The following is a 23,530-nucleotide window of genomic DNA, read 5'->3' on the forward strand; positions in this document are numbered from 1 at the left end:
TCTCCTGCGTAGGGGAGCCCCACATGCAAGGAGTGCGCCCCGTAAGGAGAGCTGCCCAGTGCGAAAAAAGCGCAGCCTGCCCAGGAGTGGTGCCACACGCACGGTGAGCTGACGTAGCAAGATGACACAATAGAGATAGACATAGATTCCTGGTGCCACTGACAAGAAAACAAGTGTATACAGAAGAACACATAGCGAATGGACACAGAGAACAGACAACTGGGGGAGGGCGGGTAAGAAAGGGGAGAAATAAAAAATAAATCTTAAAACAAAACAAAACAAAACAAAACCAATCACACCCCTAAATATAACAGATAAAACCATTAGAGACATAGGAATAAATCTTTGTAACCTTGGACTGGGGAATGATTTCTTAGGTACAATGACAAAAGTATAAGTAACAAAGAAAACATAAATTGCATTACATCAAAATTAAAAACTTTTTTCTGTAAAAAATACCAACAATAAAGCAAAAGAACTCTGATAATTCAACAAATACTTCAATTTAAAAATGGGCAAAAGGGAGTGATGTCAGCAAGATGGATGAGGAAGAAGTTCCAAATGCCTGTTCTCCACCACAGAAACATTGAAAAATAAGCAGAAACTGTCAGAATCAACTTTCTCAGAACTCTCAAAAACCAACGTTAGTAGCAAACATGCAAAATGCCAAATCAAAAGCAATTAAAAAAACTGTAGAAATGCCTCATAGTGCTTTTACAAGCCTTTTTTCCACTTATGCCCATTTCACACTGTTGCAGCTCATGCTTCCACAGCAGGTGCCTGGTGTCCCAGGTCTGGAGAGAACAGAGCCCACCTTGTCTAAAACCAGCCTGGTGGCAGCCTGAAGGACTAACCCAAGACCCTTGTTGCTGTCTCACCTGTCCTACAATTCGCTCTGGACAATCAACTACGGCATCAGGATTTTTATTTTCTAACCATGTAAACAAATGATTACATGGTTAAGACATAAAATAGAGTGCTTGGGTCCCAGGAGAAAAGGCTACAGAAAAGTTTAGAAAATGAGGAAAGAATGTCTATCTATATGGGTGATATTAGATATGTCACCTGCAAAGGTGACATTTGATCAAGGACCTGAAAGAACTAAAAAAGCCACGTAGTTATCTGGGGGACGTTTTCCAGAGGGAAAAGAAAATGTTAAGATTTCTAGGTAGGAGTATGACTGGTATGTTCAAGGAAGGTGGCCTATGTGGTTGGAATGGTGTAAACCAGGGGGAGAATGGTAGAAAATATGGGTGAAGCAGGTGGGGGCATACTGTGAACGTTCCTATAGGGTGCTGACTCCTACTCCAAAATGAGACTGGAAGCCTCTGGAAAGTTTTGAGCAAGGACCTAAGATGTGACACATTTTTAAGAAGACACTGTTTCCTATGTTGAGAATTGCCCGCAGGTGGGTCAAGAAAGGTAGCAGGGAGCTGTTAGGATGCTATTACAATAGGTGAGAAATAATGGAAACCTGAACCTGCTACGGTTGGAATGTGTTTAAGAAGTGGTCAGATTCTGGATGTTTCAAAGGCAGACGCAATGGATTTGCAGACTCATTGGACATGGGGTGTGAGAAAGTGCAAAGTCAAGGCTGATACTTCTTTTGTAAGGATGTGAGGATGTAAGGATGGACTGTTATTGAGAGGGGTAAAGGTAAGACAATAGAGGTCCACTGTATTGGCCCCATTCATCCCTCAATATGCTGGGATCCACCTTAACTTTCCCATAGCACTATTTTCAGCAGTAGTCTGCTTGTTGCTAAGTCCAATAGACACTTTTCAGTCCCCATGTTTCAGTTTCCTAGGAGGCTCAAGTAAACACCATGTAACAGGTTAAACAATGGGAATTTATTTCGCACGGTTTGAGGCTGGGAAAAGTCCAAATCAAGGTGTTAACAATGCTTTCTTTCTCCCCCAAAACTGTGGCTTTCTGCTGGCAATCTTTGGTCCTTGGCTTGTCACATGGCAAGGCAAATGGTGGCATCTCCTAGTCTCGTTTTCTAGGTTTAGCTTCTTGCTTCTGGTGGCTTTCTCACTCTGAATTTCATTCTGCTTATAAAGGACTTCGGTAATAGGATTTTTCTGAGACCCATCCTGATTGGGCAGGACCACACTTTAACTGAAGCAACCTCATCAAAAGTTCTTAATAATGGTTTCACACCCATAGGAATGTTTTTTTTCTGTAATATATACAGCTTCAAACCACTACTACACCCTACCTTCCTGGACCCCTAGGTTGTATTTTTTAAAAGATTTTACTTCTCCCCCACCCCCTTGTTTGTACTCGCTGTCTGCTTGTCTTTTTAGGAAGCACAAACCAAATCTGGGATCTCCCATGTGGGAGAGAGGCACCTAATTGCTTTGCGCCACCTCCACTCCCTGCTCACCATGCTAGCCCATTTCATCAGCTTGCTTAGGAGGTACAGGAACTGAACCTGGGACTCTATGCGGATCCAACTAATTGAGCTTGAGCCACATCTGCTTCCCATTTCCTACTTTCCTTTCTAGGATTCCCCCACCCTCCCACACACACCCATTGACTGCTGTGTCCATTTGCTGTGTGTTCTTCTGTGTCCACTAGTATTGTCAGCAGCATCAGGAATCCGTGTCTCTTTTTGTTGCGTCATCTTGCTGTGTCAGCTCTACGTACGTGCAGGGCCACTCCTGAGCAGGCTGCACTTTTTTTTTGCACAGGGCAGCTTTTTACGGGGCGCACTCCTTGCATGAGGCCCCCCTACGTGGGGGACACCCGTGTGGCATGACACTCCTTGTACACATCACTGCACGTGGGCCAGCTCACCAAACATGCCAGGAAGCCCTGGGATTCAAACCCTGGCCCTCTCATGTGGTAGGCAGACGCTCTATCCGTTGAGCCAAATCTGCTTCCCTCTAGTTCTTGATGTCCCTCTTTCTGGATTTTCCACATCTCTTTTGGCCATCCCTTTTATGCCCTCAGCCTTGTTTGAAATTTGGGCCTCCACCCTGTTCTCTCTGCAAACACTCTTTGAGATGATTTCATTCATGACCATGGCTCCCACAAGCCACCTGAGGAGTGCTAAACATTCAGCATTCAGTTTGTATCTTATTCCTTAGCTCTAATTCTGCTTCCTCCACACTTCCCTTGGATGTTCCACATGTATCTCACACTCAACAGATCTACAACAGATGCCCTCCACCACCACCCAGTGTAGGTATTCTTAATCCCAGCAGATGGTTCCATCTACATGAGAATCCTGCAGTTATGGTGGTTTTACCCTCTTCCTCATCCCTACATTTAGCTAGCCACCTAGATCTGTCAACTTCATTTCACAAAACTTCTTAAATTTGACTCTTTCCTACTGCCATTCCTCTAGTCAAATTCTAATCACTTACCAGCACTTATCTGGACCTCTGGAACAATGACTAAACACTGTTCAAACTTTCTTGCCCTACAGCAAAATAAAAATGAAAATCTATTTAGAATTAAATCCCAAGATTCCCTATATAGCCTAGAGAAAAGAATGAAGTTGTAGAACAGCTGTACAGCTGCTAAAATATCACTGGAATAGGTGTAAATATGATGTAAATTAACTCTCTTCTACACTTTTTTTTTTTTTTTTAAGTTACTGGGGCTGGGGACTGACCCTGGGACATCTCAACTTGGAAGAAGCTAGCACTTAACCACTGAACCTATTGACTCCCCCGGGTTGGTTTTCCCTTTGGCTGCCTGTAGTTTTCAGGAGGCCCCAGGAACCAAACCCAGGACCTCCCATGTTGGAAGCAGGCCCTCAACTGCTAGAGCCAATCTGCTCCCCTATACGTTATCTTATAAAAACTGGCACCCAGGAGAGCAGAATGTAAGGGAGAGGAAAAGTTCCTAGTACAACTGCTGCTTCTCCAGCCACAACCCAGTCTCACTACTTTTAACTGCCACAGACCAATCCATCCACTTGCAGAACCTCAAGACTAAGCCTGTCCTTCTATGTCTCCACCATGTGCCCAAGCTTCCTCCATTTAGTTGTCACTCCCTGACCTGTATTCCCATTAGTGCTATCTCCTAATCTGATCTAATATTGTAACGTTCTTAAACCTTCCACTGTGTCTTCTGGAATTCAGTCAGCAGCCTCTTCTCTGAATGTTCTTTCTTACCCGTATTTAGGCTCTCCCTCAGTCACAGCTTCCCTTGGAGTCCTTTCAGTGGAGGTTGTTTTTTCTCCCCTACTAAACATGGTGCATGCCAGTGGGGTAAAGTCTCCTGTGTTCCATTCGCTATCACCATTTCTAAACCATTTTTTGTCCCATGCCCTCAAAAACACTTTGAAGTCCATGCATTCAGACTAAATCCATTATTATCCAGTAGTGTTTGAAAATTTTAATTCCTGGATCGTCATCAATATCCTTTCCAAACTCACTACCTTCTACCATCACTCTTAGCAATTTCAACACTCCCACACACAAAGTCTCCTGAATAGTCTTGCGTTAGTTTTCTTTTTCCTGTTTCCTACTCACCTTGTACTAAGAAGTGTACCACATCTTAAGTTTAAGCATCCCACTCTAGCACCATCTCTTCATATCCTTGCAGCCCTCTTAAACTGGAACTCTTACAACACTGAGCCAACATGACACTTGCCCATTCCAGTAACAAAGGAATGTCATGTTCTTACTTGGCTCTGGCTTATTAGGATCCATCCCCACATTTTGGATAGGTTATACCATGAACAGAACTGAGCTATCTTAGTGCAAGGAGAAATGGTGGATAGGGGAATAGAATTACCTTCACTGGTGAGTCTTATCTATTTGCAGACTGGTTTAAGCTGAAGGTCCTACAATCAGCTAAGGACCCCCAAAACAAAGATAAAACTCAGAAATATACACAAAGACAATTATTTAAGACCTTTATTAACAGGTGCTTGCAGTTTGTTGACTTTTTTGAAAAAATCAAGTTGTAAACTTTTATTACAAATTAAAAATGAGGTTCTTAAAAATCTCAACTTGACCAGATATGAAACAATTTAAAAACCTTTAAAGGTGTATTGAGAAAAACCAGGCTTTTTAAAAAACACGTTTGTCATTACCAAAAAGAGACGTCTTTAGGTAAAAATAATAAAAACCCCATGCTGCATAGATAATGCAGATAGTTCTAGTTATCTGGTCAACGGGCAAAAAGCAAGCACTTAAGGTCTTCAGCTCCAATCTTTTGTTCATTTCTTATTGCTGGAATTTCATATTCATTTCTTCTTGTTGGATGACTAAACTGTAAAGAAAAAAATTAAAGACTATTTTGTACAATCCTTTAGTGTACAAACTACTCCAGGTCATATTAGCTAAGTATAGGAAGATATTAAGAAACTTCTTACTGGGTTAACCTAGAGACAGTGATTTACACCAGGTGTGGACACTGCTGAACAGTAAAAATGGTCACATGGATTCTGAACGGCCTTATGCATGAAAATAGTGAACAGAGAAGAAAAGCAAAAGTACTTCTGCCTGAAAATAATTCAGGGCCAAAGAGAAAATTACATGCCTCTTGGTAAAAGTAAAAAAACCAAATACAAAGGAATCCCTTAATTTGGAAGATTAAGGGTAAGAAGAACAAGAGGAGCCAATAATAGTCTAAAACAAGAACATAAATATGTCATTATTTGAGCTGCTACAGAATCATTTACAGGTACTCTAAATAAGGCATGAGTCATTCTCCTAGGACAGAAGTCCTTTTTTTTTTTTTTTAAACAACAAAAACCTCCTGTCTTTCCCAACAGCAAAATAAAAACAATTAAAAGCACGAATTATTTAAGTTGTCACTTTCCCCAAATAGACTATATAATTAATATATTTTAGGGCAAGGTTGTAAGACTTTCCCCTCAGCTCACTGGTAAAATCACAGAATTCATTCAGAAAAGCTGACGAAAGGCTCTACTAGTCAAGATATACCACATGAAAACAGGCCTTCTAATGTTAGAATTGAGGTGGCCGAGAAGGACCAAATATGGTTCTGATAGTCAACATTTCTAAAATGGAGTATTTTGTAATTTAAATTAACAAATAGAGGAGACACTGTAAGTAAAAATGGCTTACCTCTTACACTCATAAACTGTTTCACAGTCCCTCTTGTATTAATAAAGTGAGTTGGGCACCACTCACTTATAAAGGCCAGAAGGTCATTTAGGCTTTACTCACCCGGATGATGGTAGAGATGGTAAGCCGGCATTTACTCAGCCCCGCCCTGCTCAGCCTCGGGAGCGGACGAATTCTCAGCTGGTGGATCGGCTGCTTTTGTCTCTTTGCCATCTTGTGGTTTAGGGTTTTCTGGGCGTCTGCGTCGGTAATTGAAGTTACGGCGGTACCGACGTTGAGGTGGCTGCTGACCTTGGGTCTCATCTCCTTGATTTTCCTTATCATCTTCATTGCCGTCCTCTCTAGGCTGTCTTTGGCGAGGAGGGCCCCTGGAACATTGTGTAAATAAGAAATGATAAAACATTCTTTCTTTAACATACCCCACACTGTTATGGTGTTAATACTTGGGTTTACCCAACTAAACCTCCAAATCATGCCATTCTAACAAATGGTATGCAGCCAATTTAACATTATCATTTTTAAACATTAACTGTAACAAACTGAAAGGGAAACACTTGTTAAAAAGACAGGAAATCAAAAACAAAGAATCAAAGATAGCCCTCTTATAGAACCACAAGTACACAGCAATCAGCCATTAGGGAAAAGCAAATCAAAACCACAGCAAGGGGAGCAGATGTAGCTCAAGTGGTTGAGTGCCCGCTTCCCACGTTATGAGGTCCTGAGTTCAATCTCCGGTACCTCCTAAAAACAAACTAAATACCCCCCCCACACACAAAACCAAGACAAGATACCACACTTCACATCCACTAGGATGGGCATAAAAATGGTGGACAGAAGGTATATCCTAAGAGTATAGATAAAATCAAAGGTGACTGAAATTAAAGTTCTAGGTCATAGGAGAAAAGGTTGAGGTAACAAATGATTTGTTCTTGAGGATTACTGGTAGATACCAATTTTAGTCATTCAAATAAGGTCATACCCCAAATTCAAGACAGTTATTACTTAGAGCAGTTGGTGGGTAACAGATACCTAAAGATTAATTCAGAGGTTCCTACTGCTTCTAGGTAAGCATCAGGAGCAGCATCTGTTTCATTTACTAGCCATCTGAGCAAAGAACTGCTGGCTAAATAGTTTGGAAAGCCCTGCACTCAGTGATAAACACTGTCAACAATTCTGTCCACTCAACAATAAGACTATTAGGTCTAAATTAAGACACTGAAGGTAAAAGGAATTAAAAACTGACAAAAATTATGTGCTAGTTTTAAAGATACCATTGAAACTAGGTAGAAAATTTAAGCAGTTCTCCAGCATTACAGAAAGGATTCTGCTGTTGACATTCATGGACTTCACTGATTTCATGACTTACAAATTCAGCAGGGACATATATCAATGCATTACAGACACTGCTTATTGAAAAATTCACAGCATGTATTTTACACTGATGGTCAACTGGGATTTAGTTCCTAAAGCTTCAATTAGAGCTCCACCTTCAGTACAGTTAGAGACACGATTTGTATGTGGAAATTCCCTTTCTTGTAGTGTCATCACAATGTATTCTGAAGGCTTTATGAACTTCTGTAGTAAAGAACTTATTTTTTTAAAGCTCATCTGGGCATCTACAGTTAAGGAAAAGTTATTACTCTATTGGTTTAATTCTTGAGTACTACCTGTCAGATTCAGCTTTAGGGGTCACAACTGGAGACTGCTCTGCTATGAGAAATAATTGTTACACCCCCCCATTGTGGAACTGGGAAGATTTCCTCAAAGTGTATTAAAGCGTGTACTAAAATATTCTTTGCAGATGGAGCTTTCCCCCAATTATTCCAATTCTCCAATGATATTTTAAAATATAAATAGTTGAAAAGAGTTTATAGGCAGAGACGTAAAAATTTCAATTGAAATCAGTGGGAAAAAAAGGATTCTTAATGGAGTGATTTCACTTGCAACTTTGGGGTGACCAAAAAAACAAAAACAGACAAAAAAACCTACACACACAAAAAAAACCACCAAAACCAAAAAAACAAAAAACTGTATACACTAGGTTGAGAAGTGGTTAATGGAAAACTGTCACCTCAGCAGTATAACTTACTCTGTTGATTCGTCAGTTATGCCATGATGCAGAGTTCACCAATACTCCTAATGCTTTTATTACCTTTCTCTGTCACACTGAAGCAGGTGCAAAAGATTTAACATAAGCTTAAAACTATTTTCTCTTACCTGTTCAAGGATAGAAAATTCTAAATTCCATACCCTCACTAAAACAGTAACAAACTATAATAAGATAAATCTCATCTATATAGGCTATTTTTTAAAAAATGCCAGCAAAGAAGATGCAAAGAACACATTTCCAAAAGGTAACTCATTCATTCAGGTTCACCTCTTAGGCATCTGATGACAGAATATGTTAAATGTTAACAGATAAATGACTCAAGGAGACTGTAGAAGTATGATGCTGCCAAGTTCCAATGTTAAGCCCTAACATACACTTGAGGAATTTAAAATAGTAACAAGTTAACATAGCCCATACCTGCGGAATCGTGGTCTATAACCCCGATACATATTCTGTCTCACTGGTCTACCTTGTTCTCCTGCACCCTGGTTGTCAGCACCCTGAAAAGATAACATAAAATCAAGCCTACCAGATCACAGTAACAGAAGAGTTAAAACCCAACCAGACAAATCTAAAGTCTGAATACAAGAGTTCTAAAATAAAAGCCCAAATAACCTATTGTGATTACACTACAGTTATTTATCCTTTTGGTTATTATTAGGAATCTAAATGTGCTTCCCATATGATTACTACTTTGATGAAACGATGTTTTTCCTTTTTCTTTTTAAGGACGTTTTTCTTCTAACCTACTTAATGTACTCACTCAAATTTTGACCAGGTGATACCAGATGCTCACTATCAACAGGCAAATAATGAGAACCATTATCTCCTTTAACTTTCTTTGGAAAAATCCCAACGTTTTATGTAAGTGGAATGCAATTAGAAATTATATTAATGCAAAACAGTGCCAATGTGAGAAGGACCACCACAAAATGGTTAAAACAGTACTATCAACAGTCGTTATGTTATTGCTATTACTTTTTAATCTTGATGAAACTTACCTCCATCACTTCTCCTTGAACAGGAGGGTTGGAATACTGTGGTCGACGCCCATAGGGTCTCCGCATATAGTAAGGTGGGAATCGTCTTCTGCGATAGGGCCGGCGTTGTTGGGCCTGGCCTTCCGGAGCACTCTCTGATCCCTCGTTCTTTTCCCCACTCTCACTATTCTGGTAATTTTGCTGGTAATTGCGTGGAGGACCCCTACGACGTGGATAACGTCTATAATGGTTACGGTCTGCTGCATATTTACTGCCTTGCACTGGAACTCCACCAGGGCCTGTGACGTTTGCTGCCTCTGCCCCCTACAAAAGCCATTATTACATATTGATAGTGACAAAGGAAACCAGTACACTTTCAACAAAATTCATACAAAGCAATTTTTAAAAAAAAATGGTCTATGTGGCCAGGGGTGCATAGAAATGACTAAATATCAGTTCCTCACTGCTCTGAAGAGATTGCCCTCTAACTGCAGACAGCACAATGGGTTTGATGCACCTGAATTCATGTAGTCACCTGACCCATTCATCCACATTAGAGCCACCATCCTAATGGATGAGATCTCCAAAATATTTCCATACTCAAGTCAAACCTTTACACAAAAAGCATCCTCACCTTTTCTCCTTCAACAACATCAAACTCCACAGTCTCTCCATCTCCTACACTGCGAAGGTACTTCCTGGGGTTATTCTTCTTTATGGCAGTCTAGTAATATCACATTCCAAAAATAGATTATCAGGGGAAAATAATGTGCTTTTTCATTCAAAATGTACCAAAGTCAATATATTTTAGCTTGGATATACACTTAATCTTAAATTAGGTTTAAATAAGATGAGAACATTAATAAATTTAGGAAAGCAGGGACCAATGCTACTACCCCCAACCTCAACCATGATACTCCAATCTTACAAGACCCCAGCATTTTACCACTATTTCCTAAATGAAAGTAATTTAACACTCAGGACATATACAACAATGTTTATTTTTAAAATGCTTTTTGCAAAAGCATATGGCTTTGAACAAAATGAACAAAAATCTACCTATCCCCTAAAGACTGCACTTAAGAATAGAAGCTAGCCCCACACAGGGCCAGTTTAGATGACAGTAGAGTTTGGTTTTATACATGCTTCAACAGTGACCAGACCAACTTTGTTCCTGTGTGACAATATCAAACTCAATTGCAAATGTCAACCAAAATCCCTTCTAACCTGTTTGTGATAATACTTCAACAGAAATGCAATTCATATGTATTAACTATGCCACTTTTTAATATTATGTGACTACACAGGGGCAAGTGGTTATTACCTCCCCAAAATACAATAAATCTCACATTATAGATGTTTTACTTCTATAGACTTTTATGGAAAAGAGAGTAGCACCTCCCTTTTGTTTTCAATACTTTCACAAAGTTCTTTCACACATTACCTATTCAATCTTCACTGATGTGAGGTATTATTACTCCATTTTTATAGATAATTACAACAGGCATTGAAAAGTTAGGTGACTTGCCCAAAGTCACAGAGTGGGGACTTTCCTATATTTAGGTCTTTGGGACTCCAAATCTCATATTCATTCCACTACATCACAGCAGTATCTATTAGAGGATCACTCATGAATTTCTGTTCCAGAGGAGGAAGGACAACTAACAAATCTGAGGCCAATTAAGCTAAGTTGCCCAAAACCACAGTCTCCTTAATATACCAGTAAAATCTGAGGAGCCAGACAAATTCCCAAGAAACAACTCAATGTTGAAACCACTTCCAAAATAAAGAGGAAAGCATACTGATGACACCTTGTGGGTCAGGCACAACTGGGTGACATAAGTTCAGTCAAATAAATGATCTCATCTGTCATCTAAACTGTCCCACAGTCTTCGTATCTCCACATACACAGCCAACTCTTAATTACCTGCAGTCATAGGGGATAGCAGAAATAAGGATAATTACAATTCCAAAGCTCTTCTTTCAGTCCCCATCTTCAAGCTCTCCACTCCTGCCCCCCACCCCCAACCCTTGAGGGTTCTGACAAACAAGGCAGCAAGACTGATAAGCTTTGCTGCCTCCTGTTCCAGGGTCTCCATACTCCTTTGAACATAAAGGAGGCAAGTGAGGAACAGGTAAAAGTTGTCTTTACCCAAACAACAATGAATACCAATTTTATAAAACAAACATTTGTTGATTTAAAATAACTTGTCTGAGCAGTCCTGACACTTAGAATTAAAATGTTTCCACACTTATATTTGACCCTAATTATCTGATAGTATTGGCTATACTAGAAATTGGCCTGCTTCCCTCCTTGATTGTGCCTGAATGCTGTGTAGGACACCTCAGAGAATTATAAGGCACTAACCTAAGACCACCTGTCCTTCCTAAGAAGCATGATGCCCTCCAAGCTCACACCTACCTGAAAGAAGGTGTGATTATGTAAACTGGCATTAGGTTGTCTGATTTCTGAGTTACAATATTTTTTAAAAGTGTTATAAAGTTCAACAGTGACTTCCAATACAAGATGCCAGTATTTCAACAGTCTTAGCACCCACCCTATGTAAGTTTTTCCTTCCAAAATACTGGAAACCAATGTAAAAAAATGAGTGAGGAGTTATCAACTTTGCCTTTTCACTTAGCCTTAAACTAATGAAGATGTCTAAAATTTCCAAGCCTGTCAAAGCTCTCCAAATGTAAAAACTGGCCCACTCATTTACAGTGCTTTATAATACACAGAAAAGCCTATGTTGAATTTGCTAGTTTTCTAGCAAACATTTCAAATTAAACTGTTCTGCAACTTTGCCCTATTTTGCCCATGATTTTTGTGATCTGGCCTTACCACAGAAATAGACCTAATAGAATCTACATATCTGTAAACCTCTTGCCAAAGTTTATGTATTTACAGCAGCATCATTACTTCAAATTAGGGTTCATAGAGGTTATTTATTCATTTGAAATTAGGTTTGAAAATTTAGTGCAAGGAGTATATAGCAGATTCAACAATGTTATTACTATTATTTTTAAAGTCACATCTATTAACAAAATACCCACCTGAAACAACTATTTTAATTTAAGTGACCTGCCAACACAACATTTCAATGTATGTATTTAAATGCTACCACTCTTTCGGAAAGAACCAGAAACTGATGGTTGGCCCTTTTGTAAAGAACAACAGTTGAAAAGATAGAAGCACTTTTCTTCTCACAAACCTTGAGCCAGAAGTATAAATATCTACACACTCACCTGGTGTACAAACACATCTTCCTTGGTGTCATTCCTGCAAGAGAGAAAGAACCATGTTCAGCAAGTAAGAAACAGGAATACATTTCATACTGCTTAAGAGTAAGAATATGCCTGGCACTTTGTGCGTACCCGTCCCCCCCTACTATTTCCCCTGTAAATCTTCCAGAGGCGTTGTGGCTGCAAATCAGCTTTCAGGGGAAAAATGCTAGAATGTGACCATAATCTCTGCTTTAAAGTCCAAGCCATCACAAAAAGTTGTTACCCCACTACCTGTACAGGGAGAGGAAAACCCAAGAAATCAAAGTGTGACCTATGAAGTCATTAAGAGGGTAGAAGTAACTGGGCAACACATATGCTGCCACTCCTCATTCTGTTAAATATTAACAATGTTCCAGCATATCCCACCCTTCCCTCTGCAGCATGGCTGATAGTAGCCAGAGAAAAAAAGATACACATTTCTTTCCATTACTAGCTTCCTCCTTTCTTACTCCACCCTCAATTATTTACTCTTCACCATTCTAAAACTTCCTTGAGGTCATAAAAATAACCACAATCAAGTACAAATGAGACACTACCAATATCTATACCACTCATTATTGCATTATTAGCAATAACTAAGGCAGTAAAGATGAAGACAACTTTTTAGTAGCATGCACAACCCATCACTTCCTATTAGACACAATTTTACATCGTTAGTCTACTCAAACTGTTGCTAAAGAAATATGGTTCATGCATGCGTTAAAATGTGGAAAAAAAAATAAATATGGTTCAAAGTGATGAATGCACATTTGTAATTACAGCAAATACCAGTGATTGCACCTTGGATGAACTGTATGCTTTATTAATATGTATCAATAAAATGATTTTTAAAAAAAAGAAATATGGTTGAAATGTTTAGTTCAAAACTTTATGACTACCAGATGAAAATCTAGTGACTGATAGAAGGAAAGTTTGAACAAGAAACCAGCCAGTTTAATGATAAAAAAGTTAAACTTTATGGAAAACGGAGATCAGGATCAAGGTGATGAAACGAAGAGCAAGACCAGCGGAGAAACAGATTTCCAGAACTCAGTGACAAAATTTCACCTCTCTAGAGGTGCTTTGTCAGTAGGTCAGAGTGCAAAAGGGCCCAGCAGTAGTGTTTAATTACACAGGGAACAAAGGTTACAGTTAACTATATTGATGGCCTTACTGACTGAATCCATACAAACTTCCTTCAATTCTGACCTGTAAGATATAGCTTATTATCATAACATAAGGTCATTTAAAACTTATGGGAAAATAATTTTAAACCCCTTTAAATGCCAGAGTCATCACTATTTCCCATCTTCAACTTGATTGAATTTCAAACCCTAGGACTCCAAAGGCAACTACAATGAAGTATTGGAGGAGCAGGAAAGGTGCAAAAAATCTAGAGCAGTGATTTGCAACAGGCAATACTGCCCCCAAAAAAGGCATTTAAAGTTGTTTCAAGATAGGGAGCACTATTTGTATTTAATGGAGGGCAGGGAGCACAGATGTCAGGAGTACCAGGTTTGTTGGGACTATGTTATTTGTGGATGCACTGACTAGTTCACTGTTTCTGATGTAATTGCAAACATCATTGAAATTACAAACAATATTGAAAACATTATACACTGCAACAAAATGAAACAATACAGGTTCATTCGTAATGCCAAACTAGACAACACAGTACCCACTATTAAGTAGACACTAAACTAGCCTACTTGGGAATAAGGCCAAAGTGTATCTGGATTTCAGGAAGAAACTTGACAGTTCAAAGAATGCAGTTTTGACCAATATAGAACACAATATGGTTTGCATGATAAATAACATTCATCTATTTGCAAGCAACTCTCTATAAGTGACTACTCAGAAATTCAGTGGACTGCTAATAGGAAAACTGATTTTTAGTCCTGATGCTACTATTAACAGATGTGTAACCTTGGAAAGCTTCCTCCCTCCTCACTGGACTTTTCTTCACCTGTAAAATGAAAAACAACAACAAAATAAACCCAGACACATTACTGCAGGTTTAACTAACTTCCAGTTACTGTGTCAAGTGTGTTTCAAATACTGTATTACTCAATCCTCACAATCTGGGTTAATTTACTATTATTAATCCACCAATATATACACGGAAAATGGAAGTCTAGTGGTCACTTGCCCACAGTGGTAGAATTTGACTCCACAGCCTCCAGACTTTACTATATTGAGATCTTAGGAAATGTCAGCATGAAATGTTATTTTATAGCTTTAGAGGTAGATTACAGGAAAAAGTTCCTCAAACAAGCCTCTGTAACGTTTCCCCTTTAGAATAAAATTATTCCACATAATTAGACCAGTGGTGTGCAAACCTTCTCCCCACACAACCCTTTTATGACCTTACTCAAGGGAAAATCAGCAATTAAAAAAAAAAAAAAAGAAAGAACCCTGGGAATGGATGTAGCTCAGTGGTTGTGCTCCTACCTCCCACATACAAGGTCCCGGGGTTCAATCCCTGGTACCTCCTGAAAAAAGAAAGAAACCAAATGGCTCATCTAAAGCATGTTTTAACCATTAGGTATTCAAGTAATGGGGGAGGCAGTAGAAGTACCTTCTGTCTTAATCTTTTTGTTACTGAGGGATCAGGTCCTTGGGGCAGACCAGTTTATGAACCCCTCTCCACCAGGCTGTCAGCAAGTGACTTAGGAAAAAAGACGGTGCCTCATTCATTCCTCTATCTACCAATAGCATTCAGCATATTATCAGGACATGGCAGGTGCTCAATTATTTACTAGGTGTCTACTTGTCACACAGACACTGATTGGAATAAAGCAGTAAACTAGTGAAAAAGGTTAAGAGGTAGGTGAAACTAGGAAAATAGTCCCAAAATACATGGCTGCTTTCATTAAGGAGAAATAGAAAGCTGTCGCTCACTTTTAGGCACCAGGAGACAATGACACACAAACATCAACATTTCACACCCTTATGGAATTTACAATCTAGTGGAGGCAAAGCGTGCAAGACCACTAATCCTGAGTAATCACTCAAGCTATAATAAGAATGCACTTACAGGCAACTTTTCAAATTAAAACTATAATTACTAGCACTTTTAATTTTTCTAATTGAGAGATCCATTACTAGAGTTGGACAGCCTACGTTGGAATCCTGGCAATGACCTTGGACAAATTTCCTAATCTGTAAATTGGGAAAAGGACTTGTTCATGCAAGGATTTAATGAGTTTATTTAAAGTACTAAGAACAGACCTGGCAAAGGGTTTAATTATCTTTTACTTTTTCTTATTGTTAAACCTAGTGGATACCATACAATAATCAAACCTAAGCCCATGATTATGGTTGCCACTTATAAGATTCATATACTCAAGTTGTTCAAAACAGACAAGAAGTGAATTATAAGTTTTAAAATTAAAAATTCAGTTCCTCAGCTGCACTAGTCACAGTTCAAGTGCTCCATAGCCTCATGCGGTTAATACTGGTTCAAGTGCTCCATAGCCTCATGCGGTTAATACTGGTAATACAGGCAGCACAGGTCTAGAATAATCCAACAGTGTCATATAGCACACCAGTCCTTCCATTTTCCTGCAAATACACTCTTTCCACCATATTCTTCTACTCCAACTCTCGTTTACATGGGCAGCCATTTATCATGGAAAATTCTGAATGAGAAATACACCCCACAGGCTTTCTTTGCTATATAGGAAGTATAGTACTATATTGCTATTCAGCAAATGTAGACACAGTACTGACTTTGAGGGAAAAGGAATTTCACAGAAAGCAAGGGTCTGATGCAAAAAAGGGTTAAGGTTTTAAGGAAGGAGAAAAGAGAAAGGAAAAAAAAAAAAAAAGAATCCTATTGGGATTTAAAGAGAAAATGGAAGCTTTTTAAAAAAATTACTGAATTCTTAATACCTGTGGAGACAGCAGTGTTTGGGGGTGGGGAACAGAAGGGAAGATTAACTGCCACTATGTCATATACTATACCTGCTTTTCCCACACACTGAAGGACAAGCAACAAAAGTCTAATGTGCCTGAGAAGGGCCATTCTAGAGTCCATCATGGCTGGGCTGGGAAGAGTAATATGAAGCAAGCCTACATTTCATGACTGAGAAGTCTTTTTACTCCAGCTGTATACGCACACAAGATAATCTAAAATTTTATAAAACAATTTTTAGCCAATCTATATTACTTTAGGTTTATCCATTAATAAAAACCTCTTATCCTGCTATTTCCCCCCCCCCGATTGCCACACCAAGCTGTTTTAACATAATTTACACAACTGCATGAATTCATAATTCTAGTTATAACCCCAGGATTTAGTATCTATAATGCTCCATAATCTAAAGCATCCAGGCACCCATTTCCAAGTCCAGCAGATGGCCTATATTTTTATTTGTTCTATATTAAACATTCCCCATACCCAGGCTGACAGACATAGTCCTATTTCTGACATTTTCTACCATTCTGCCTTAGAAGGGCCAGACTGTAGATGCTTTCAAAGGCTGAGACAGAGAAGGAAACCCACCAACTGCAGCCATAGGACTAGGAAAACAGATGAGGTATGAATACACTGGGTTCTATATTCTAGGAGATTTTAAGATCAAAGGATTTTACCTTGGGGTGGGGGGAGAAAAGGAACCCCTACACGGTGACAGAATATTCCTGTTCCAAGTTTCATAGCAGTGACTTGGCAAACATGGATGACTTTTGGCCAGTTAATGATCAGTAGCTAATATGAGGGCATATAAATCAATCCCAAAGTGCCCGGTATACAAGCTCTTATTGCACGTCTTACAAGTATCAATTTTTTGAGGACGCCAACTAATACAGTGATTTTTTAGACTGTCAATGACACATCCTAATAACTTGTTGGGTACTACTTAAAATGTCCTCCACCTCTCTACCTGTCACCCTCCTTTCCTTAGCAGCACACCACCAATAAGTCTCTAAGCCTTCCCTAATACCACAGCATTTAGTCAATTATGTTATGGCCTCTTGGTTACTTCTACATTTTATAGGCAGATCTGTGATCAAATAAGATGTCTGACTTTAACAGCTCAAGAGACTTGGCAATCATCTTTCTAGAGACCTACATGCTTTTTCCTTCACAACCCTTTAAAAAAACGAAAAATTTTTTCTTAGCTCACAGGCAGGCCATATAAAAACAGGATGAAAAGAGCTTCAGAAAAGAGATTTTTAAAAGTCCGTTCTCTCCCTTTAATTTCTTGGTTGCCTCCTAACAGTTATCTTTTAACTTGTAAATCTTACCTGAATGCTAAAGTAGAACTTTCAGTAATCTATGACTACATGAGGGGAAAAAAAGGCAGAATAAGCTTTTAAAATCTGAAAACCAGTAGCTAGCACACAGGAGTTTCAATGACATGCTGGAGATCATGTAAGAAACAGTCTTTCAATGGCTAAGAATAGGCACTCAAAGAAATGACCTGTAACTCTGTGGGTAACAATAAAATTGAAGATGCCCAGGGTCTATTTTCAGATCTGGTAATGTTCAGCAAGTAATGAACTAAGTCCCAGAGTCAGAAAACTGAGTTCCATCCTGGGGCAAAGTTTTAACCTCTGTGACTGAGAACAAACAGTAACTATACCTCAAAGGTTTTGATTAAATTAATCAATTTTTAAAAAGCATTTATGACTGTGCCTGGCATTTATAAGTTATAGATCTATAATGTGAGCTACTTCTATTATCACCATTGTGTGAAGGAAATCATCTTAATCAGTTATATATATACAGAGTCCCCCCCCCAAAGGAAGGCTCCCACAAAGTAAGACTAAACATGATGGCTGTGACTAAGTACAGCAGTATTGTAAAGAGACAGCCTTTCCCTAACTTGGTTACATCTTCCTAGACCATGGATAATAAACACAAATGTATAGAGACACCAGGAAGGGAATGAAGTCAGCTTCCCAAGAAAACTAAATCTGAAAGACTGTGTCAAGAAAGGCAATACATACCCACCTAAAGGTGGCAATAATACTAATGGCAAACTGCTAATGGGGATAGTTTTAGCCAGGAGGTCCCAGTCTGTGACCTCTGCTCTATTTGATTCCCTTCACTCAATTCCTTGCTCACCCCTGAAATCTTAGAATGATTACTTTTGGCTTCTTAAGTACTCTGGAGTACAAAAATATATTCTTAGTTTTGTAACTAAAGACATATATCCAATAGAGAAACTGTTACAGACACATGTCAATTTTCCATGAGTTTGGTGATCATGGATCAATCCTTAACAGCTTGAGGCAAAAGACAAAATCAAGTTTCTACACTATCAAGATTCAAACCCAGAACCACTGACCCCTGGGACATCCTCCTAATGACAATATCTTACTTCAACAGTTTTGGGTGAAGGTTTTTCATGATATAGTAATTTGGGTGGGTGGATAATATAAACACCTCTAGCCACACAATAAAATTATCTCTGCAGATGCAGCAGGCAAAGAATTCTCAGATTACATAGTGCAATAAAATAAAGCCAAAGATTTTCCTATTTAAAAACTATCATCTTATTTAGCAACTTTTATACAATAAAATCACTAGGGGACAAAGTTCCACCCTTAAAAGAAATATTAAAAAAAAAAAAAAAATTCCAAGAACAATTCATCATAGGTGAAGATGATAATATAGCCTCAAAAACATTTACAATGAAAATACGTTTCTCTAAAGGCAGATAATTAAAATGCCTTATATTTTAATTATAAAATTATCTTAACCTAGAATATGTAATTCACAGAACCACAAGCATTCATCTCAAACACTGCACCGTCCCATTTATACAGAACAGCACACAGACCTCTGAACCCCTAATTGGGAGAGCCAGGTACCTCCCAGTCCAACCTGATATTTATACTACATGAACTACAGACAAATTGAACCAAAGGCTAGTTTCCAAATCTATTTTTTAAAGACACATTTTCCTTAATCAAGACAGACATCCCCTTTATTTAACTGGAATCAGATTTTACAGTCTCTTACGCAGAAGCCACAGAACCATTAAAATGACCACTTTAGAAACATAAAGCACATTAAGACCAGTTAATTTGACAAAATAGCTGAGGTTAGGGTAATTCAAACAAAGGATCATCAAAAGCCAATTTACATCTAACTTGCTCTGGAGAATGACCAATTGAGTTGATTGCAAAACCAAAACAGAGATGATATAGTATCTAATAAAATAGCTGTAATATGCAATGAACTACTTTGAAATCTTGCTTACTTAAAAAATATCATAATCTGGGTCCATTGAACAAAATGCAACAAAACCCAACACATGCTAAAACTGTGTGGCCCACAGACGATATCTTCACCTGGAATTCTTACTAAAAATGTACCTCAAGGCCAATGAATTAGATGCCCTGAAAGGAACAAGGGTATTCTCTTCCAAGATAAGCACACTTAATATGAAAACCAATGGCTTAAGGGTTTAAAGGGTTTGGCTAGGAAGGAGTGTCCAAGTAAAAGGCAAGTATTAACTGAAATTCAGAGCGATCAATCAGCTAAAACGTATTTAGTTATCCAATGGTGAATAAGTATCCCCTTCCTTCCTAATTAGTAACCCATCATCAAAAAGAAACAAAAAAATACTGATGAGAAAATGTAGCTTTGGCCTGTCTGGAAAGCACACAGAACAAAAGCTGAAAAATTCCTAAAGTATTTTGGAATAATTAAAATGTTCCCCCCCAAATCCAAATATGGAAAACGGACCACCAAATGCTTATAATATCCTTTGCTCCAGTGTTTCCTCAATACTTTATGGTTGACTAATGAATGTGTTTTCATCAGTAGATTCAGTCTTTAAAAACTTGATTTTGCCCATTTGGTTTCCCTACAGTACACTATCCATTTACAGTATTCTACATTACTTCTTGCTCTTAAGTGTTCTTTTAAACATCTAGTGGTTAAAGCCTTCTAAAGTAGGGAATAAAAAGAATGCTAAGGTGGTGTTAAATATCATACCTGTAGGTCATATAATATACACCTTGCTCTATACACATGCATCTGCACTACTAGCCTTGGCAGCCATCTTGAAAATGATGCCTGGCTCACAAGGGACATCCATGCAAAGTGCTGCAAATAAATTGCACGTTTCATAACACTATTGTCACAGACAATTCTAAGGATATATCCTGAAGGTGGTTTGTAGCCATAACTTCAAATATGAATAACTGTTCAATAATAACGGACTAAGGCCACTCTAAAGATACAGCCAAGGCTTTAAAAAAATTTCGTTTAATTGGCATGATTTTGGCACAGAGGAGGAGAAACAAAAACATAAAGAGGGAAAAGGACTGTTTTCTTACAGATGTTTTTTTAACTCTATAAAGTAAAAGCAACTCACCATGTTGTCAAAGCACTCCCAATAATTTTATTTTGTGGTATTCAAAAGACAACATATTTTGGAACGTTAAACAAAGACAGTATATAACCTTACAATAGGGATGGCAAAATTGCTTATACTTGGCGCGTAAAATCATGTTACCACAAAATATTAACATGTTATAAACAACCTATATGCTAACTAGCGGGTCACGTTTTCAAATACCATTCAATATGTACAAAAAAATAAACAGGCAAAAACGTGGTGGACCCGAATGTAACAGAAAAATTTGGACTGGGCAGTAGTTTTCTGTTTGCCCTAACTGCTACGGTATGGCTCATTTACTCTGTTTCCCTTTTAAAGTGCTTTGTGCCATAATGAAGCCTTTGAAATTCGCTTTAGATTTTTATATAGCTGCAAAAAAACAAACTCTAAATCGCTAATTCTTTCAGTCATCAAGGAAAACGAAAACGACACTAACAGTCACCAGACGTATCAACCAACCTTTCAGAACACCTTAAGTCAATCCCAAACCACGCAAAGCCTATGGACCCAGCAGAAAACATGCAAGAAGTAAGATAAGAGGCTTCAGTGGCGGTCATCTCACCTGTTGATGAAACCATATCCGTTTCTTACATTGAACCATTTTACTGTTCCCAAAACCTTCGTTGCTGGAAAAAAACAAAAAAAACCCCCACGATTACCAAGTATCCTTTAAAACTGCCACGCTTCAGCATCCGGCCCCTTACACGCTTCCAAGGCGGCCGGATCGAGGCCACCTGCCAGCCTTTTCTCTTTTAAGCCCATTTTCCAGGACCGTGCTTTCGCCACCACGATGCCTTAACGCGGCACGTGGGTGAACTGGAAGCCGCGCTGTGCCCCACGAGCAGGCCTGGGGCGCGCGTCCAAGGTGGGTGTGCGAGAAGACAGCGAGGGCGGGCGCGGCTGCAGGGCAGGGAGCACGTGAGGCAAGGGGAAGCCGCCCGGGCTCACTCCGGCCTGCGTAGGCGGCGCGCCGCGCCCTCAGGGTACACGCGGAAGAGAGCTGGGTGGAGGAGACAGGAACAACGGCAGGCGAGGAGACCCCGCAGCACACGCGGTCGGAGGCGCGCGCGCGCCTGCCGGGCACGCGGGCCAGCGCCGGGGAGCGCGCGCGTGGGGGTGTGGGGGAGGGGCAACAGCGCGCGGGGAGTCAGTCCCCGCTTCGGGTAACGGTTCCCCCGCCAGGCTTCCCCACGGCCCCACCCCCGTCCCCATCCGGCCCTCACCGATGACCTTCTTGTCCCCGCCGGCGGGCGCCGCCGATGTGAGGCCGCCCGGGACGCCGCTCCCTGCGCCGCTGCCCGTGGTGCCGGGCTTGGTGTCGGCAGCGCTGAGGGCGGGGGCGGCGGGCGGCTGCTGGGTCTCGGCCTCGCTGCTCATGGTTGCGGTGATGGTGACTAGGGCCGGCTGTGGCAGCTGCGGCTCCTCCCGGGGTGTGATGGTAACTAGGCCGGCGGCGGCGGTGGGGCTGCTCAGGGCTCTCTGGGGTCCGCTCTCCGCTCCCGCTACCGATCGAACTAGCGAGAATGGCGGGACAGGCGGGATAAGTCTTGAGATCGGCCCGCCCTAAGCGACGTTTACTGGTCAGCAGTACTGTCAATCCCACCACCTGACCCCAACTCCTAGTTCCTATTGGCTAACACTTTATCACTCCTCCATTCTTATTGGCTCTTAGGCGGCTAATTCGGAGGACCTACAAACGTTCCTGCCTCCGCCGCCGCCATAGAAACCGGAACTAGAATTAGGGTAGAGTCACCACGAGAACCATAGAGAACCGAGAGGGCGGGCAGAGAGAATGTGACTTTCACGAGGCGGTTGCTCGGGCGGGCGTTCACGTCCAGGGTTGTGCCAGGCCAGGAGGAAAGGCACGGCCAAACGCCTGGTCCGGAATTACCCGGCTTGACCTGCCGCTTGGAAGGGGGCCCGACGACACCTTAGCCCCTTGTGGAGGGAAGGCCACCCTCCTTCCCTGCTCCAAATACTGTCCTGTGACCTCAGGGTGTTACGGCGGGGATAGAACAGTCATTTCTATAATGGCCGCGTACTAAGGGAACAGCCGAGGGGTTCTGGAACAGACTTTATGCGTTAGTGGAGCGCGTCCGCTTTGGGCGGCAGTCACCTTCGAGGGACCGCGCGGGCTCTCAAACTGTCCGTGCTCAGCATATCCGGCGGGCGGGCGGGGCGGGATGCTGTTTGCTCCTTGGAGACCTGCCTTTCGATCCATTTTACCAGGTATATAAGGAATGTGTCCCTAAGTGTTCACATCTTTTTGTGTTGGTCGCAAATCAGATTGATTTCAACCCACGTTTATTGAACAAGCGAGGCACTTTTCTTGCTTTTTATCCTTATAACAGCCATGCGAAATAGGGATTACTGTCCACGTTTCATAAACGATAAAACTGAGGCGGAGACCTGATGTTGCGTTGTCCTCTAGCTCCTTTCGTTCTTTATTAAGCGTCTATTATGTGCTAGGATGAAATAGTAGCGAGTCAGTTTCTGCCTTCTGGAATTCGGTTTGGGGATGGAGGCAGAAATTTGAACACCCAGTTTTACTCCAGAGCTGTGGAGGCACAAAGCATTTTGGGAGTGGAGGAGGAAAGAAAACCGTGGAACGCTGACTTTCCAGGCACAGGGAGGTTTGTGCAAAGCCCCACCCAGAGGCAAGAAGAGATGGTGTCTCCGCAAGTGTGAGTAAAAGTAGTTCAGTAAGACTGGAACGAAGACATGGGGTTATAAGAGGTAGGCAAGATCAAAATAGGAATA

At 40.4% G+C, this 23,530-nt stretch overlaps 1 protein-coding gene across 2 annotated transcripts; it reads right to left on the bottom strand.

Annotated features, from left to right (window-relative positions):
* Nucleotides 1-4,851: 4,851 nt before the first annotated feature.
* YBX1 (Y-box binding protein 1) lies at nucleotides 4,852-22,314 on the bottom strand. 2 transcript variants are annotated; one of them, XM_071217503.1, is made up of 8 exons: nucleotides 21,994-22,313; nucleotides 21,333-21,396; nucleotides 12,393-12,426; nucleotides 9,781-9,870; nucleotides 9,168-9,470; nucleotides 8,584-8,666; nucleotides 6,159-6,424; nucleotides 4,852-5,235 (listed from the first exon to the last, which is right to left on the bottom strand). In XM_071217503.1, exons 1-7 carry the CDS (start codon nucleotides 22,145-22,147, stop codon nucleotides 6,190-6,192), a joined length of 963 nt encoding a protein of 320 aa, XP_071073604.1. In that variant the 5' UTR covers nucleotides 22,148-22,313; the 3' UTR covers nucleotides 4,852-5,235; nucleotides 6,159-6,189. The 2 variants fall into 2 exon arrangements, with proteins under 2 accessions (XP_071073604.1, XP_071073603.1); XM_071217502.1 differs by lacking the exon at nucleotides 9,781-9,870 and having other exon boundaries at nucleotides 21,994-22,314.
* Nucleotides 22,315-23,530: the final 1,216 nt, after the last annotated feature.

Source organism: Dasypus novemcinctus, chromosome 9, assembly GCF_030445035.2.
Source record: "Dasypus novemcinctus isolate mDasNov1 chromosome 9, mDasNov1.1.hap2, whole genome shotgun sequence".
Taxonomy (NCBI): domain Eukaryota; kingdom Metazoa; phylum Chordata; class Mammalia; order Cingulata; family Dasypodidae; genus Dasypus; species Dasypus novemcinctus.